The sequence below is a fragment of the Doryrhamphus excisus genome, linkage group LG6, assembly GCF_037039965.1.
Source record: "Doryrhamphus excisus strain RoL-2023G ecotype Guam linkage group LG6, RoL_Dexc_Guam_v1.1, whole genome shotgun sequence".
Taxonomy (NCBI): Eukaryota; Metazoa; Chordata; class Actinopteri; order Syngnathiformes; family Syngnathidae; genus Doryrhamphus; species Doryrhamphus excisus.
The window spans coordinates 673,630-693,335 of record NC_136362.1 but is presented as its reverse complement, the minus strand read 5'-3'; the positions used below and the strand labels follow the sequence as shown (position 1 = coordinate 693,335).

At 35.1% G+C, this 19,706-nt stretch overlaps 1 protein-coding gene across 20 annotated transcripts in view; it reads right to left on the bottom strand.

Annotated features, from left to right (window-relative positions):
* Positions 1-19,706, bottom strand: part of LOC131138918 (neuronal cell adhesion molecule-like) — an 87,764-nt gene that overhangs the window by 23,169 nt on the left and 44,889 nt on the right. For 5 of the 20 annotated variants that reach the window (XM_078791049.1, XM_078791054.1, XM_078791059.1 and 2 more), the window contains exons 3-18: positions 16,358-16,487; positions 13,920-14,025; positions 12,673-12,866; positions 12,558-12,590; positions 12,272-12,394; positions 9,319-9,489; positions 9,127-9,183; positions 5,920-6,031; positions 5,461-5,840; positions 3,951-4,094; positions 3,772-3,883; positions 3,516-3,682; positions 2,210-2,357; positions 1,870-1,994; positions 464-493; positions 45-146 (exon numbers count right to left, since the gene is read on the bottom strand). In XM_078791049.1, coding sequence (XP_078647175.1) covers positions 45-146; positions 464-493; positions 1,870-1,994; positions 2,210-2,357; positions 3,516-3,682; positions 3,772-3,883; positions 3,951-4,094; positions 5,461-5,840; positions 5,920-6,031; positions 9,127-9,183; positions 9,319-9,489; positions 12,272-12,394; positions 12,558-12,590; positions 12,673-12,866; positions 13,920-14,025; positions 16,358-16,448 — 2,095 coding nt within the window. In that variant the 5' untranslated portion in view covers positions 16,449-16,487. Of the gene's footprint in view, positions 1-44; positions 147-463; positions 494-1,869; positions 1,995-2,209; positions 2,358-3,515; positions 3,683-3,771; positions 3,884-3,950; positions 4,095-5,460; positions 5,841-5,919; positions 6,032-9,126; positions 9,184-9,318; positions 9,490-12,271; positions 12,395-12,557; positions 12,591-12,672; positions 12,867-13,919; positions 14,026-14,359; positions 15,070-16,357; positions 16,488-19,706 lie in introns of those variants that run through there. The other 15 variants (XM_058088292.2, XM_078791057.1, XM_078791060.1 and 12 more) reach the window with 10 other exon arrangements.

Genomic DNA, 19,706 nt, shown 5'->3' with positions numbered 1-19,706 from the left:
GTACATACGGTACATACGGTACATATGGTACATAGGGTACATACTTTGAATAGGACTGTTATGCTCATCCCCGGGAATCCACGTGAGTTGAACGCTCCTTTTTTTCTGGTCGGTCAGCTCCAGGTCAGTCGGGGGTTCGGGTCGTTCTGATGGCGATAGAGCGCAGGTGATGTCACATGTACAGTACACGTTGAATGAGAAGATACTTCATGCAGTACATCATGCATATGAATAGACTACACTCATGATGTTGCATGCGTGCTTGGATTAAACCACTTTTTCTCAAGCGGCTGTGACGTCTAAGACTCCGCCAACCTGCACTTTGATACTCGGGTGCATTTCACACAGAAAAATACATGAAAAAAAAACAAAACAATCAAAGAGCATCCTCAAAAAGCAAAACATGCTTCACTTGACAGATCAACGCTCAGATTTAGAAGATGATGTGCGCTTCGGTTTTTACCGTTGACAACAGTCGGCCTGGGGGTCACCTCTGCCGGGTTGGCGGCCAGGGGTGAAATTCATAATTCAGTTGTGAGTCAGCCATATTGAAACAACCAGAAGTAGCGGTCAAATGAAAGGCATTAGAGCCCATATAGCGTGTCTATATACAGTATATGATTAGACATGATTAGAGCCCTCGAGACATGAAATAACACCCCTATAGTTACCTTTAAATTCCTATTACCCAATATAGTAGACATAATAAGAGTAAGTAAGACATCAAACGCCTGTTTACCACCTTCTAAATATGCTTTTTAACATGATTAGAGCCCTCTAGGCATGAAATAACACCCCTATAGTCACCATTACACTCCTATTACCCAATATAGTAGACATAATAAGAGTAAGTAAGACATCGAACGCCTGTTTACCACCTTCTAAATATGCTTTTTAACATGATTAGAGCCCTTTAGACATGAAATAACACCCCTATAGTTACCTTTAAACTCCTATTACCAAATATAGTAGACATAATAAGAGTAAGTAAGACATATAAGACATCAAACGCCTGTTTACCACCTTCTAAATATGCTTTTTAACATTATTAGAGCCCTCTAGACATGAAATAACACCCCTACAGTCATCATTACACTGCTATTGCCCAATATAGTAGATATAATAACAGCAAGCAAAATATATAAGACATGGAAAGCTGGGTTATCATCTTCTAAATTAACATTATTAGAGCCCTCTAGATATGAAATAACAACCCTATAGTCACCTTTACACTCCTATTACCCAATATAGTAGACGTAATAAGAGTAAGTAAGACATATAAGACATAGAAAACCTGTTTAGGACTTTCTAAATATGCTTTTTGACATTATTAGAGCCCTCTAGACATGAAATAACACACCTATAGTTACCTTTACACTCCTATTACCCAATATAGTAGACATGGCAGCAGTCTGTCATTGTAAAATAATTGCACAAATAAATCAAAAAGATTTAAAAAAAAAATTCTCGTTAGAAGACAACTTTATTCTCATAATAGTTTGAGTTGATTCTTGTAAAAACGTAACCAACTTTTCATGTATGTATTTTTTTTTTTATATTTCAACCATATGTGACTCGTTAGTCATAATTGGTGTCCTATAATGAAACAAGACCTCTGTCTAAAATAGCACCATTGTCAATCATTACATTTGCACATGACTTACAGACACGGAGTACAGCATATTAGAAGTATTCTATAGCAAACAGTGTCTGGTATGCTCTCTATTAATCAGAGTGTGTGCCCAACTGTGTCACAACTTCAACTCAATTAATTATTGTGACCACTAGGTGTCGCCAAAACCACTTCCAGGTAGTACATTTCCTGTGTTTTTATACTGTACAGACAAGTAAAAGGGTTAGGTATCGTACCGACAACAGTGAGCTCGGCGCTGGCGGAGTCGTGATCCAGAGTCGTGTTCATGATGCACGTGTAAACGCCGGCGTCACCCTCCGTCACGTCGGTGATGGTGAGGCTGTCGGAGTCCACGATGAATCTGCTTGACAACAAAACAAAGTGAAGAAACGAGGCTGTGTTGCCTGTGTTGTTATTTTTATAGACCTTTCTCGGCTATTTTTTCCATAAATTCTGCCTAGCAACAGGGATTTATATATATATATATATATATATATATATATTTATACAGTATAATTGTGATTGCTACCATATAAAATGTCAAACATTCATGTCAAGCAGCAGCCAAGCTCCAACCTCTCATCATCAGGGAGCTCTCCGTGGTCCTTAAGCCAGGTCATTGTTGGCACCAGCGACGGGTCGTGCTTGACTTTGCACTCAAACGCCACCGATCTTCCCCGCTGGATCACTCGGTACTCTGGCTGCTTCAGGATGCGTGTCGCTTCTGATTGGGGGGGCAAAAGACAGACATAATAGACAACATAGATAATACACATAATAATAGCAAGCAAGAAATATAAGACATACAAAGCCTGTTTACCACGTCTAAATATGCTTTTTAACATTATTAGAGCCCTCTAGACATGAAATAACACCCCTATAGTCACCATTACACTCCTATTACCCAATATACTAGACGTAATAAGAGTAAGTAAGACATATAAGACATGGAAAGCCTGTTTACTATCTTCTAAATACGCATTTTTAATATTAGAGACCTCTAGACATGAAATAACACCCCTATAGTCACCTTTACACTCCTATTACCCAATATAGTAGACATAATAACAGCAAGCAAGAAATATAAGACATAGAAAGCCTGTTTACCACCGTCTAAATATGCTTTTTAACATGATTAGAGCCCTCGAGACATGAAATAACACCCCTATAGTCACCTTTAAACCCCTATTACCCAATATAGTCGACATAATAATAGCAAGCAAGAAATATAAGGCATAGAAAGCCTGTTTACCACCGTCTAAATATGCTTTTTAACATGATTAGAGCCCTCTAGACATGAAATAACACCCCTATAGTCACCTTTACTCTCCTATTACCAAATATAGTAGACATAATAACAGCAAGCAAGAAATATAAGACATAAAAAGCCTGTTTACCACCTTCTAAATACGCATTTTAACATTAGAGACCTCTAGACATGAAATAACACCCCTATAGTCACCTTTACACTCCTATTACCCAATATAGTAGACATAATAATAGCAAGCAAGACATATAAGACATAGAAAGCCTGTTTACCACCGTCTAAATGTGCTTTTTAACATTATTAGAGACCTTTAGACATGAAATAACACCCCTATAGTCACCATTACACTCCTATTACCCAATATACTAGACGAGAGTCTAATCTTTTTTGTATGTTCCATGCATGTATAGCCATGAAATATAATATTCTGTGTGTCTTGAAAGATCTTTCAAAATCATCCAAAATGGCCACCACCGAAGTGGTTGTCTTTTGAAAAAAAAAATGGCCGCTATGAAATGATTTAAATATTCATGTCACAAGCAAATAAACAATGAGTCATGAAAGAGTAATGATACAAAATGTTACATTTGTGTATGCTAACGGTTAGCTGCTGACCTTTGACCTCCAGGTGGACGTGATTCTCGTAAATACCGAGAGAGTTTTGGGCCACGCAGGTATATTTGCCGCTATTCCTGGACTGAGCGACGTGGATTTCTAACGTTCCGTTGTCGTGAACGTTGTGCGTTTCAGCATCAAGGGTGCCGAAACGACTGTCCTTGAACCTAACACACACACACACACACACACAAAGAGTGAAGCTCATTGGTTTCCTCCAGGAAGATGATGTTGATGTTGAAGTAGATGAAGTCACCATGTGATTTGGGGGACGGGCGAGCCGAAGGACGCACAGTCCATCAAGGCCGGGTGGTTCTTGATCACCTGGTAGACTTTGTTGGCCGGCGTCAGCACTCTGGGCGGCTCGGCTGAAGTCGGAAAAAAAGCGACGTGAAACGCCATGAGGCAGCAGAAGATGGCGTGTTGTGGGCTTACATAAGACGTTGACGAAGGCGTTGGCCAGCAGGTATCCGTATTCGTTGGAGATGTTACACTGGTACACGGCGCTGGAGCCCATCTGCACGTCACTGAAGATGATGCTATCGTCCTCCACGTTACGGCTGGGATCCTTTGGGGAATCTACTCATGGATGCAGATCATACGGAACACTTAGTATTTCATTATTATTATTATTTATTATACTTTTTTGATTTTTATATAGAAATATAGTTATTATTTATTGAGTTATGGACCTATTTTCTACTTTTCTGACCTATAAATGTAGTTACGATGTTGTGTTCTTGTGAGCCCTTTTAATTTTTATTTTTTATTATTATTATTGTTGTTGTTTTTATTATTAGTATTATTTTGTTATTATTGTTTGAATTACTATTATTATATTATTATTCTTATTATTATTTTTATTGTTGTTATTTTTTATTATTATTATTTTATTGTTGTTTTTATTATTATTTTTAATATTGTTGTTGTTTTTATTATTATTGTTTTAATTACTATTATTATTTTTTATTATTATTGTTGTTTTTATTATTATATTTTTAATATTGTTGTTTTTATTATTAGTAGTATTTTATTATTGTTGTTTTTTATTATTATTTTTATTGTTGTTTTTATTATTTTTTATTGTTCATATCATTATTATCATTATTATTATTATCATCATCATCACCATCACATTATTATTATTATTGTTGTTGTTGTTTTTATTATTAGTATTATTTTATTATTATTGTTTTTCTTATTATTTCTTTATTGTTGTTATTTTATTATTATTTTATTGTTGTTGTTTTTATTATTATTGTTTGTATTATTGTTGTTTTTATTTTTTATTGTTCATATCATTATTATTATTATCATCATCATCACCATCACATTATTATTATTATTATTATTATTGTTGTTTTTATTATTAGTATTATTTTATTATTATTGTTTTCTTATTATTTTTTATTGTTGTTATTTTTATTATTATTATAATTTTATTGTTGTTGTTTTTATTATTTTTTTAATATTGTGTTTTTTTTTATTATTATTTTATTATTATTGTTTGAATTACTATTATTATTTTTATTATTATTGTTGTTTTTATTATTTTTTATTGTTGTTGTTTTCATTATTATTATTTTTAATATTGTTGTTTTTATTATTAGTAGTATCTTATTGTTGTTGTTTTTCTTATTATTATTTGTATTATTGTTGTTGTTTTTATTATTTTTTGTTCATATCATTATTATTATTTTATCATCATCACCATCATTATTATTATTATTATTATTATTGTTATTATTATTGTTATTATTGTTATTATTATTATTATTATTATTATTATTATTATTATTATTATTATTATTATTATTATTATTATTATTATTATTATTATTATTATTATTATTATTATTATTGTACATTGAACAAGGAGGGACCAGCATGCTATGAAAAGAGTTATGGAGACTATATGAAATATAAATTTTCATTGTGCACTCACTGTCTATGGGGATGCCATTCATGGCCCACCGGATGCTGGGCTTGGGCGTCCCGCTGGCCCTGCATGTGACCACGCCATTCTCCCCCGGCGCCAGGACCAGATTCCTGGGAGCGCCGTTGATCCAATATGGAGCAGCTGCAAAGAGAAGACGAAGAATGAACATTCTAGCAAGCGTGAGGGAGAAGGAGGAGCCACCTTTGATGGTGACGTGGACGGTACGGTGCGCCGTGCCGTGCCGGTTCCTGGCGGTGCAGCGATATTCCCCGGCGTCCGCTTCGGACACGTTGACCACACGGAGCGTTTTGTGGTAGTGTAGGAAGGACGTTCGCGTGGCTGGGAGCTCGCCGCTCACTTTGGCCCAGGAGATGTCAGGAGTGGGCCTGGATGTCACGGCATTGGAGGAGAACAAGATGACCAACGACAAAGATGAAGGCGTTCTATCAAGGTAGGCGGACTTACAGTCCTTCCGCGATGCACTCCATCTCCAGCACGTGGCCACGGAGTACCATCTTGGAGCTGGAGGGAACGGCCGGGATGAGAAACGTGGGCCTCCGCTCATCCACTGGCTCCTCTGTGGTGACACCCAGACATTCAATGATTATGGGCCAGAGTCCACGTTTTACTAATAAACAGCGATCGTTTATTCATAAAGTCATAAAGCTGACCTCAGATGTTTGAAACCGGAAGCAGGTCCAGGAAATGTTTATGGTTATTTTTATTAGCGTTCAGCGACTAGAGCGTCTGTCACTGGCACCTCTATGCTCGTTTGATAGCCCTGTTTTATTTATCATATGTCATACCGCATATGATTTGCTCTCTGGGGGGGGGGGGGGGGGGGTGCGTGATCATAGAAATAGATAAACCAGAACCATGCTTGTGATGATGGGGGATAATGTTGTAATAATAATAATGTTCTCATACTTCCATGATGTATGGGAATTAAATCTATGTTCTTGTTTTCTTTCCAGATGGTTTGTTGTTGTTATTATTATTATTGTTATTGTTATTATTATTATTGTTGTTGTTATTATAATTTTTTAATTATTATTTTCATTTTTATTTTTTTTATTATTATTGTTGTTTTTTATTATTATTATTTTTTATTATTGTTGTTGTTATTTATTATTATTGTATTATTACTGTTGTTGTTATTATTATTGTTGTTGTTATTATTATTTTTATTATTGTTGTTTTTATTATTAGTATTATTGTTGGTATTGGTTTATTGTTATTATTAATATTATTATTATTATTATTATTTTATTTTGATATTTGTTGTTATTATTGTTGTTGTTTTTATTATTATTACTATTATTGTTTTTATTATTGTATTATAGTTGTTGTTCTTGTTGTTGTTGTTATTTTATTATTATTTCTGTTTTATTATTATTGTTATTATTTTATTTTTGTTGTTATTATTATTGCTGTTATTATTATTATTGTTGTTTTTATTATTAGTATTATTGTTGGTATTGGTTTGTTGTTATTATCATTATTATTATTATTATTTTAGTTTGATATTTGTTGTTTTTATTATTGTATTATTGTTGTTGTTGTTATTTTATTATTATTTTTGTTTTTATTATTATTTTTGTTTTATTATTATTGTTATTATTTTATTTTTTGTTATTATTATTATTGTTGTTGTTATTATTTTATTTTGATTTTTGTTGTTTTTAGTATTATTATTAATCATTATTATTGTTTTTATTATTGTATTATTGTTATTCTTATTATTGTTGTTGTTCTTCTTATTGTTGTTGTTCTTCTTATTGTTGTTGTTCTTATTATTGTATTATAATTTTGTTTTTTATTATTATTGTTATTATTTTATTTTAGTTGTTTTTATTATTATTATTTTATTATTATTGTTGTTTCTTTTATTATTATTATTATTATTTTATGCTCGTTTTATAGCCCTGTTTTATTTATAATTTACTTTTATATTCATAATGATATTTATAATTTATACTATTTCGTAATTTGAGCAAAAAAACCCTCATTAGAGCCCTGCAGGCATGAAATAACACCCCTATAGTCACTTTTTTGTTACAATTTTCAGTTTCACAATTATTATTCCTTGCTTACATCCCATTGCTGATGCCATTGGATCTGGTGGTTAACTAGCATAGCAAGCTAGTTAGCCTCTCCTATAAAGGAGACAAAATTATCGAAACGGCGATATAGCAAAGGATTACTGCATAGACATCCGTAAAAGAACCATGAGTGAAGTTATTTGATTGGAAAAGAGTGGGAATAACAAAGGGAAAACTGATGAACTAGAAAGGATTAGTGCTACAGGAACAGTATCCAGACACCAGGGGGCGCTAATGTCACCACTCAGCATTTGAATGGAAGAGGCGAGCGGTTAGTGAGCGGATCCCTAAGGCTGTGTTCACACTGGGATTCAAACATTTACAGAAAGTAAAGACTTTTATTACTCCTTTGTTACATAATTCAACTCAGAACTGACTGGTTATTTTGCTGTCACTTTCACTTTCGTTTTTTTCCTTTATGATGGTCATGACAGGGGTGTCCAAAGTCCGGCCCCGGGGGCCATTTGCAGCCCACGGATGTTTTTATTTTAATTTTTTATTGCCCCGCCAAAACATGCCAACATAGAAAAAATGTGAAGCAATTTTCCAAGAATAATGTCAAAACGAATCTTAATTACGAAAATAATATTGTCATATTATGAGTACATTTTAGAAGATGAAAAATATAAATTAATTAATTAAATGTAAAAAAACTATATTAAATAAATAAATAACAATGAAAATAAATCAAATATATTTAATATTAAAAAATGCATAATGTTTCTTCTTATAAAATTATAAAAAAACAAACCAAACAACAAATTATAATTTGGGGGTAAAATTCAATTGTGGAAAAAGTAAAAAGTACAAGATTTTTTTATTTTTTACCAGAACCTTGAAATACTAAAAATAATAATAATAATAATAATAATAATAATATAATAATAAATATAATAAGTACAAATATATGTATATATACATATATGATTAATATTATATATAATAAATATAATATATAATATAATAATACAAGATGAAATATTATTATTTATATATATAATAATATAAAAATATATTATTTATATATTATTTATTTATTATTATTTTTTACATTTGTATTAAATATATTTATTAATTAATTATTATTATTATTTTACTTTATTAATTATTTTATTAATTTTATTAATATAAATAATAATATATTATTTATATATTATTTATTTATTATTATTTTTTACATTTGTATTAAATATATTTATTAATTAATTATTATTATTATTTTACTTTATTAATTATTTTATTAATTCATTAAATATAATAATTATAGTACTAAAATGATTAATTTATTTTTTATTTTGATGTAACTTTTTATATTAAAAGTTTAAAAAATTATGATTATTTCAAAAGAAATGTAAATATTTGGAAAACGGTTGCTGATCTTAATGTTTTTGGTTTTTTGTTCCATCTTGATGACAACGTATATATTGTTAAATATAGAAATATATTGTTTCTTGACAAAGAAACAAACGCACCAGAGTTCACGTTCACGTTCACGTATGAAGGCAGCCTCGGAGAAAGGTGGGAAAAATGTGGGAGGAGGATCAGGATTGGGGAGGGTGGCGTAACTCACCACTAAATAAATCAGTGTCATTGTAAAAAGCTGCCATTGTGTCATTGATTGCATCCACTGTAACACAACAAAACAAACATTGAAACACAAGCCAGCAGCTGCTTCCTGTTCGTATGACAAGACAAATGGCCGCCACGTGATGGCCACCCGTCACCGGCTGGGACGATATAATAAAGTCAGGATAAAACTTACGGTCCAGGACCTTGACGGTGATTGGCTGCTTCTGCTGGATGGTCTGCGTGTGCGGGAAGCGGGCGTAGCAGATGTAGTCGTTGCGCGAGTCCTCGCGAAGCACGTTGGAGAAGTAGAGATCTCCGTTCAAAGACTGGGACACCCGGTTGCTCTGAGGCAACCTCTGGAAGTCTGGCAAGGAGACACGGGACACCATGATGATGACTATAGCTGACTATAGGGGTGCTATTTTATGTCTGGAGGACTTTCATAATGTTAAACAAATGTATTTAAAAGGTGATTTTGATGTTTTATTTTCTTATATATTGAAGGAGGTATATATAGTATATATATTATATTGGCTAATAGGAGTGTAAAGGTGACTATAGGGGTGTTATTTCATGTCTAGAGGGCTCTAATCATGTTAAACAAGTGCATTTATATGGTGATATAAAAAAGGTTTTCTATGCCATATTTTTATTATGTCTACTATATTGGGTAATAGGAGTGTAAAGGTGACTATAGGGGTGTTATTCCATGTCTAGAGGGCTCTAATCACGTTAAAAAGTGTATTTATTTGGTGATAAAAAAAGTTTTCTATGCCATATTTTCATTATGTCTACCTATATTGGGTAATATGAGTGTAAAGGTGACTATAGGGGTGTTATTCCGTGTCCAGAGAGCTCTAATCATGTTAAACAAGTGTATTTATATGGTGATAAAAAAGGTTTTCTATGCCATATTTTTATTATGTCTACCTATATTGGGTAATATGAGTGTAAAGGTGACTATAGGGGTGCTATTCCATGTCAAGAGGGCTCTAATCACGTTAAAAAGTGTATTTATATGGTGATAAAAAAGGTTTTCTATGCCATATTTTTATTATGTCTACCTATATTGGGTAATATGAGGTGACTATAGGGGTGTTATTTCATGTCTAGAGGGCTCTAATCATGTTAAAAAAGTGTATTTAGGAAGTAGTAAACAGGGTTTTTATGTCTTATTTTCTCTTTGTATGTCTACTATATTAGATAATAGGAGTATACAGGTGACTATAGGGGTGTTATTTCATGTCTATAGTGCTCTAATCATGTTAAACAAGTGTATTAGGATAATGGTAAACAGGTTTTCTATGCCTTATTTTTTATTATGTCTACTATATTGGGTAATAGGAGTGTACAGGTCACTATAGGGGTGTTATTCCATGTCTAGAGGGCTCTAATCGCGTTAAAAAGTGTATTTATATGGTGATAAAAAAGGTTTTCTATGCCATATTTTTATTATGTCTACCTATATTGGGTAATATGAGTATAAAGGTGACTATAGGGGTGTTATTCCATGTCTAGAGGGCTCTAATCATGTTGAAAAGTGTATTTAGGAAATAGTAAACAGGGTTTTTATGTCTTATTTTCTCTCTGTATGTCTACTATATTAAATAATAGGAGTATACAGGTGACTATAGGGGTGTTATTTCATGTCTAGATGGCTCTAATCATGTTAAACAAGTGCATTTATTTGGTGATATAAAAAAGGTTTTCTATGCCATATTTTTATTATGTCTACTATATTGGGTAATAGGAGTGTAAAGGTGACTATAGGGGTGTTATTCCATGTCTAGAGGGCTCTAATCACGTTAAAAAGTGTATTTATTTGGTGATAAAAAAGTTTTCTATGCCATATTTTCATTATGTCTACCTATATTGGGTAATATGAGTGTAAAGGTGACTATAGGGGTGTTATTCCGTGTCCAGAGAGCTCTAATCATGTTAAACAAGTGTATTTATATGGTGATAAAAAAGGTTTTCTATGCCATATTTTTATTATGTCTACCTATATTGGGTAATATGAGTGTAAAGGTGACTATAGGGGTGCTATTCCATGTCTAGAGAGCTCTAATCACGTTAAAAAGTGTATTTATATGGTGATAAAAAAGGTTTTCTATGCCATATTTTTATTATGTCTACCTATATTGGGTAATATGAGGTGACTATAGGGGTGTTATTTCATGTCTAGAGGGCTCTAATCATGTTAAAAAACTGTATTTAGGAAGTAGTAAACAGGGTTTTTATGTCTTATTTTCTCTTTGTATGTCTACTATATTAGATAATAGGAGTATACAGGTGACTATAGGGGTGTTATTTCATGTCTATAGTGCTCTAATCATGTTAAACAAGTGTATTAGGATAATGGTAAACAGGTTTTCTATGCCTTATTTTTTATTATGTCTACTATATTGGGTAATAGGAGTGTACAGGTCACTATAGGGGTGTTATTCCATGTCTAGAGGGCTCTAATCGCGTTAAAAAGTGTATTTATATGGTGATAAAAAAGGTTTTCTATGCCATATTTTTATTATGTCTACCTATATTGGGTAATATGAGTGTAAAGGTGACTATAGGGGTGTTATTCCGTGTCCAGAGGGCTCTAATCATGTAAAACAAGTGTATTTATATGGTGATAAAAAAGGTTTTCTATGCCATATTTTTATTATGTCTACCTATATTGGGTAATATGAGTGCAAAGGTGACTATAGGGGTGTTATTCCATGTCTAGAGGGCTCTAATCATGTTAAAAAGTGTATTTAGGAGGTAGTAAACAGGTTTTTATGTCTTATTTTGTCTTTGTATGTCTACTATATTAAGTAATAGGAGTGTACAGGCGAATATAGGGGTGTTATTCAGTGTCCAGAGGGCTCTAATCATGTAAAACAAGTGTATTTATATGGTGATGAAACAGGTTTTCTATGTTTTCTAAGGAATTGGACTTGCCAGAAATAAAGTTATTGGTTGGTACCCAAATAGTAGACATTAAAAGAGAAAATAATAGAAAACTTGTTACCACTTTCTAAATACACTTTTTTTTAACAGGATTAGAGCCTTCTAAACATGAAATAACACCCCTATAGTCACCATTACACTCCGATTAGCCAGAGAGGTTCCATGATGGACTTGGGGTGTAAAAATAATGAGCTCACTGTTGTCCATCCAGAAGACGATGGGAGGGGGGAAGCCGGCAGGGGGTCGACATGGCAACTTCAAGGACACGCCCTCCTGGATGACGATTGGCTTGATCTTTTCTTTGGACCACAGGGGCGACCCTGTATCGGTTGAAGATGCAGAAAGAGTTCAAGCAGATGATGATGATGATGATGTATGTAAAGTACGTTTGGCTGAAAGGGCTGATGAGGTGAGGTGGGGGAATTGAACTGTTGGAGAAATTTCAAGGAGAAACCGCTGCTTGTGTATCATGCAACCTTTTACCTTTCAGTAGCGCTCTTAAGATGGAAAACTCAACTTCAAAAGAAGATATTGATGGCCTCAGTGAGAAAGTGAAAGAAAATAAAAGCTAGCAATAGCGATGGCGGCGAGTCCTTACGAGGCTGTCGCACCACAATGTTGTTGGAAACGGCGGTTCCGTGTTTGTTCCTGGCCGTGCACTGGTACACGCCCTCGTAATGCTCCGCCCTCTCTCTGCTGATGTCCACCACCAGCGTCCCCGAGTGGGACTTCATGTGCACGTTGGCGTGCTGCTCCACGTCAAAGTGGCTTCCGTTTCGCGTCCAGGAGAAACTGTGGAGACATATTTTTTTAATAACATTGTCTTCTGCGTCCTGATTGGCTGCAGACAATTATCAATCAGTTTCCTTGAACTTATGTCTACTATATTGGCTAATAGGAGTGTAATGGTGACTATAGGGGTGTTATTCCATGTCTAGGGGGCTCTAATCATGTAAAAAAGTATATTTTGAAGATAGTGAACAGGTTTTTTATGCCTTATTTTCTCTTATTATATCTACTATATTGGGTAATAGGAGTGTACAGGTGACTATAGGGGTGTTATTTCATGTCTATAGGGCTCTAATCATGTTAAAAAGTGTATTTAGAAGAGGGTAAACAGGTTTTTTATGCCTTATTTCCTCCTTTTATGTCTACTATATTGGGTAATATGAGTGTACAGGTGACTATAGGGGTGTTATTTCATGTCTAGAGTGCTCTAATCATGGTAAAAAGTGTATTTAAAAGGTGGTAAACAGGTTTTCTAAGCCATATTTTGTTATTATGCCTACTATATTGGGTAATAGGATTGTACAGGTGACTATAGGGGTGTTATTCCATGTCTAGGGCTCTAATCATCTAATCATGTTAAAAAGTGTATTTAGAAGATAGTAAACAGGTTTTTTCTGCCTTATTTTCTCTTTTAATGTCTACTATATTAGCTAATAGGGGTGTACAGGTGACTATAGGGGTGTTATACCATGTCTAGAGGGCTCTAATCATGTTGAAAAGTGTATTTAGAAGGTGGTAAACAGGTTTTCCATGTCTTATTTTCTCTTTGTACATCTACTATATTGGGTAATAGGAGTGTACATGTGACTATAGGGGTGTTATTTCATATCTAGAGGGCTCTAACCATGTCAAACAGGTTTTCTATGTCTTATTTTCTTCTTATATCTACTATATTGGCTGTCCACAATGCAATACAAATGTTGGAAAAATGAACATAATAGGTCCCTTTTAACAAGGATACAAAAACGCTACTGTCGAAAAGCACCAAGACGCAGAGGCACAGTCAGTGGAGCGAAATATGCAAGAGTCACTTAATAACTTTTTGTGTGTCTGTACCTGGGATGAGGCTTCCCTTTAGCATCACAGTGAATGACGATGCTCTCCCGGGGGTCAATGATGTAATCCTTGGGGGATTGGTGAGTTATGGTGGGCGGCTGCGCCACTAAAAGTGATCAGAGAGAGAGCATGACCTTCAACTTGACCTGTGGCTGGAAAGAAGAGTATCGAACCGCACACGCAACGCTCTGAATTAAACCATTTAAAAAAACAGCATGCAGGACACGCGGGGCTGCTTTTATTTAACTGTACCAACGCTGGAATCGAACAAAAGCATTTTGACTGCAGTATTTCTGCAAAAGGCCACATACAGACCTGAAACAGCAAGCAATAAAGCATGCAACACCACTGCAAAGCTAGCGATAAATCATACAACAATGCTTCCAAATAATCTGCAAAGCACAACAAAAATGGCGGCTTCTGACGTGTTTGGGACTTACATTTTTCCAGAACTTCCCCAAACAGAATGAGGAAAAATATCACAATGAAGAGAAACATATTAGTTGGAAAACAATGCAACTCCAATTAGAACAGGGCAGGTTAAACATGCTGTACTATCGACTGTCATATTCTTCAATTAAACGGGGCCTGTTGCCCCCACGGTCAGAAGATGGAGCGTTCCAAACTGTAATAGGAGTTTACAGGTGACTATAGGGGTGTTATTTCATGTCTAGAGGGCTCTAATCATGTTAAACAGGTGTATTAGAAAGATGGTAAACAGGTTTCTATGCATTATTTTCTCTTTTTATGTCAACTATATTGAGTAATAGGAGTATACAGGTGACTATAGGGGTGTTATTTCATGCCTAGAGGGCTCTAATCAAGTTAAACAGGTGTATTAGAAAGATGGTAAGCAGGTTTCTATGCCTAATTTTCTCTTTTTCTGTTTACTATATTAAGTAATAAGAGTGTACAGGTGACTATAGGGGTGTTATTCCATGTCTAGAGGGCTCTAATCAAGTTAAAAAGTGTATTTAGAAGATGGTAAACAGGTTTTCTATGCCATATTTTTATTATGTCTACTATATTGGGTAATAGGTACAGGTCACTATAGGGGTGTTATTCCATGTCTAGAGGGCTCTAATCATGTTAAACAGGTGTATTAGAAAGATGGTAAACAGGTTTTTATGCCTTATTTTCTCTTTTTCTGTTTACTATGTTAAGTAATAGGAGTGTACAGGTGACTACAGGGGTGTTATTCCATGTCTAGAGGGCTCTAATCATGTGAAAAAATGTATTTATAAGGTGGTAAACAGGTTTTCCATGTCTAATTTTCTCTTTGTATGTCTACTATATTAAGTAATAGGAGTATACAGGTGACTATAGGGGTGTTATTTCATGCCTAGAGGGCTCTAATCAAGTTAAACAGGTGTATTAGAAAGATGGTAAGCAGGTTTCTATGCCTAATTTTCTCTTTTTCTGTTTACTATATTAAGTAATAAGAGTGTACAGGTGACTATAGGGGTGTTATTCCATGTCTAGAGGGCTCTAATCAAGTTAAAAAGTGTATTTAGAAGATGGTAAACAGGTTTTCTATGCCATATTTTTATTATGTCTACTATATTGGGTAATAGGTACAGGTGACTATAGGGGTGTTATTCCATGTCTAGAGGGCTCTAATCAAGTTAAACAGGTGTATTAGAAAGATGGTAAACAGGTTTTTATGCCTTATTTTCTCTTTCTCTGTTTACTATATTAAGTAATAGGAGTGTACAGGTGACTATAGGGGTGTTATTCCATGTCTAGAGGGCTCTAATCATGTGAAAAAATGTATTTAGAAGGTGGTAAACAGGTTTTCCATGTCTTATTTTCTCTTTGTATGTCTACTATATTAAGTAATAGGAGTGTACAGGTGACTATAGGGGTGTTATTTCATGTCTAGAGGGCTCTAATCAAGTTAAAAAGTGTATTTAGAAGATGGTAAACAGGTTTTTATGCCTTATTTTCTCTTATTATGTCAACTATATTGAGTGATAGGAGTGTACAGGTGACTATAGGGGTGTTATTTCATGCCGAGAGGGCTCTAATCATGTTAAACAGGTGTATTAGGAAGATGCTAAACAGGTTTCTATGCATTATTTTCTCTTTTTATGTCAACTATATTGAGTAATAGGAGTATAAAGGTGACTATAGGGGTGTTATTTCATGTCTAGAGGGCTCTAATCATGTAAATAAAGGTGCATTTAGAGAGTGGTAACAAGTGACCCTTGTGAGGATAAGCGGTAGAAAATTAATGAATGAGTGAGCACCACATTTAGTGAGTGAAGATTGCTTTTATAGTTATTAGCCCATATTTCCACACAATAAGTAAGATATGGTAATAATATAATAATATAATATACTAATTTGCATTGAACTCATTTAGATGTTGATATTCTATTTACAATGTTATCATTTTGATACAAATATCGTGACGTATGCATGTGCAGTTTTCTTACGGTCTAGCGGGACCTCCACAGCGTTGGCAAGGTGTCCCAGCAAGACCAGCATCAGCAAGCGAGCCCTGGCCATCATCCTCCTCCTCACCATCACCAGGGTCTGCCCCCGTCACGTGCACGTTGACTCACGCTACAAAGAGAAAAAGAAAAAAGAAGAATGGGACCGCTGTGATTTATCTGCAGGAGAGAGTGAGACGGTGAAGCCGAGCAGGATGCAGATGGATGCTCATGCAACCCCAGCAGGGACCAATGCCAGAATTTTTTTTTTCCTCTTTATCGCTGCCTCACTGCCATTAAGCCTCGCTGCCATATCGATCACAAATGACCTTCATTTCAGACACAGTCACCTAACATGACCTATAATGTCTTTTAGTGAGTGGCAATCTTTTCCCCCAATCTGTGAGAGCTCACCATTGAAGATAAAGTTCAGCATTTGCTATCCTGATAATATTTGGTCCCACCCACGCAGCAAAATACTGGAAATGCTCCACTTGAACACTCTGGACTTGAAAGGCGTGGGCTACAAAAACATATAACATCCTTAACACCTCGCTCGGAAAATGCTGACACCGGCAGCTGCGGCTGTAGGCAACCTACTGATGTGTTTTGTGTTGACTCGGCATCTGATTGTTACACTTGCCATTCTTTTGTTTACAATGAACAAAAAAACAAAGGAAACAAAGAAAAACATTTCCATAATGTATACAGCTGTGGCTGTAGGCAACCTCCTGATGTGTTTTGTGTTCACTCTGTACCTCTGCGTGTGCTTTAGAATGTTGGTTGCGCTTCCTGGTTGTTACACTTGCCATTCTTTTGTTTACAATGAACAAAAAAAAACTAAGAAAAACATTTCCATACTGTATACAGTTGCGGCTGTAGGCAACCTCCTGATGTGTTTTGTGTTGACTCTGCATCTGTATCGATCTCTACATGCCGGTTGGGCTTCCTGGTTGTTACACTTGCCATTCTTTTGTTTACAATGAACAAAAAAAACTAAGAAAACAAAGAAAAACATTTCCATACTGTATACATCTGCGGCTGTAGGCAACCTCCTGGTGTGTTTTGTGTTGACTCGGCATCTGTATCAATCTCTATATGCCGATTGCGCTTCCTGGTTGTTACACTTGCCGTATTGTTGTTTACAGAGAAGAAAGAAAACAAAGAAAAAACACTGCCATTTCCGGCTGCGGCTGTAGGGAACTACCTGATGTTTTTATGTGTTCACTCTGTACCTCTGCATGTGCTTTAGAATGTTGGTTGCGCTTCCTGGTTGTTACACTTGCCATTCTTTTGTTTACAATGAACAAAAAAAACTAAGAAAAACATTTCCATACTGTATACAGTTGCGGCTGTGGGCAACCTCCTGATGTGTTTTGTGTTGACTCGGCATCTTTATCAATCTCTACATGCCGGTTGGGCTTCCTGGTTGTTAGACTTGCCATTCTTTTGTTTACAATGAACAAAAAAAAACTAATAAAACGAAGAAAAACATTTCCATACTGAATCCATCTGCGGCTGTAGGCAACCTCCTGATGTGTTTTGTGTTGACTTGGCATCTGTATTGATCTTTACATGCCGGTTGCGCTTCCTGGTTGTTACACTTGCCGTATTGTTGTTTACAGAAAAGAAAGAAAACAAAGAAAAAACACTGCCATTTCCAGCTGCGGCTGTAGGAAACCTGATGTTTTTATGTGTTCACTCGGTACCTCTGCGTGTGCTTTAGAATGTTGGTTGCGCTTCCTGATTGTTACACTTGCCATTCTTTTGTTTACAATGAACAAAAAACAAAGACAAACATTTCCATACTGGATACAGCTGTGGCTGTAGGGAACCTCCTCATAGAGTGATTTCATTACAAAAATGGCAAATCTTTATCTAGCTCTTCATGCGTTTGGAAATGTTGATTGGCATTGCAAAAATCATTTTCAAGTCAGTGTATACAGATATATGTATATAGTGAACAAAAGTGGGCCCAAAATAGACCCCTGAGGGACCCCATAAGGTTTTAGTAGCATAGTGTCAAATATCTGTATGTGCTAGGAATGATTTGCTGAGATACAAAAGTTTAAAGACGCTTGATCATGTTATTGAATGGCAAAGTGTCTCTAAACTTGTGATTCATCTGTTGGCTTCATCTACTAACCAAGTTAGTAACCAAGATGATGTCTGATTTTTGTTTTTGGACATAGCAACAAAGTGAACGCTACTGTTAGCATGCAGGCAACGCTAGCTGTTAGCATGCTAGTGTTTAATTTTTATGTAATTTTATACCTATAAAAATGGAAACGTTTTTAATGAAAAAGACACCACTTGCAACATGCAAACTCCACACAGAGATGGCCGAGGGTGGAATCGAACTCGGGTCTCCTAGCTGTGTGGCCTGTGCGCTAACCACTATTATTTAGTATTATTTTTTTTCAATCCAGATGCTATCTAGTATTAATGCAACATTACCACAATGGGATAAAAATAACAACGATTATGACAAAAGCCTCTCAAACCGAGCACCCTATTAAAGTCCCGTAATGAAGTCAGCGGTGCAATCGCTGCCTCGTGGACCTCTGAGGGGCCACCACGGGGGCCCAGATGAACACCCTCCGCATGGCTATGAGATACGGCCGGAGGGGTTTTATATTTTAGTGCGCTTGCTGATTGCTTCTCTATGTTCTCCATTTCTATGTGCCATTAAACGGTGATGGCGGAACAGCGGAGGTTGTTCTATAAGTCAGTTGTTGGGAGGGTGGGGGCAACCCCACTCTGACTCACTGGAAAAATGGCGGTAAAATTCAGTGGAAACTGAAATTTAATTTCTTTCACCCAAAATGTTCAATATCTTTAATAACACATTTTTCAAAATGCTTTTTCTCTTTTATTTTCGTCCAAAAAAAAAAACTTTGGCTCATTCGAAAAATTGCAGTAAAAAGGAATTTCTGGGATCCCCTTTCTCTCACCAAAAACTGCAGATGGATCACATTCGTCCAGATGCTTTTTCACCAAAAAAGAAAAACACCAGGGATTCTAATTTGGCTTATTAGAAAAATTGCGGTAAAAATTAATTTCTGGGATCCCCTTTCTCTCACCAAAAACTGTAAGTGGATCACATTCTTCCACATGCTTTTTCACCAAAAAAAAGAACACCAGGGATTCTAATTTGGCTTATTAGAAAAATTGTGGTAAAATTTTATTTCTGGGATCCCCTTTCTCTCACCAAAAACTGCGGTTGGATCACATTATTCCACCTGCTTTTCCACCAAAACAGATAAACACCAGAGATTCTAATTTGGCTTATTAGAAACATGGCGGTAAAAAATAATTTCTGGGATCCCCTTTCTCTCACCAAAAACTGCAG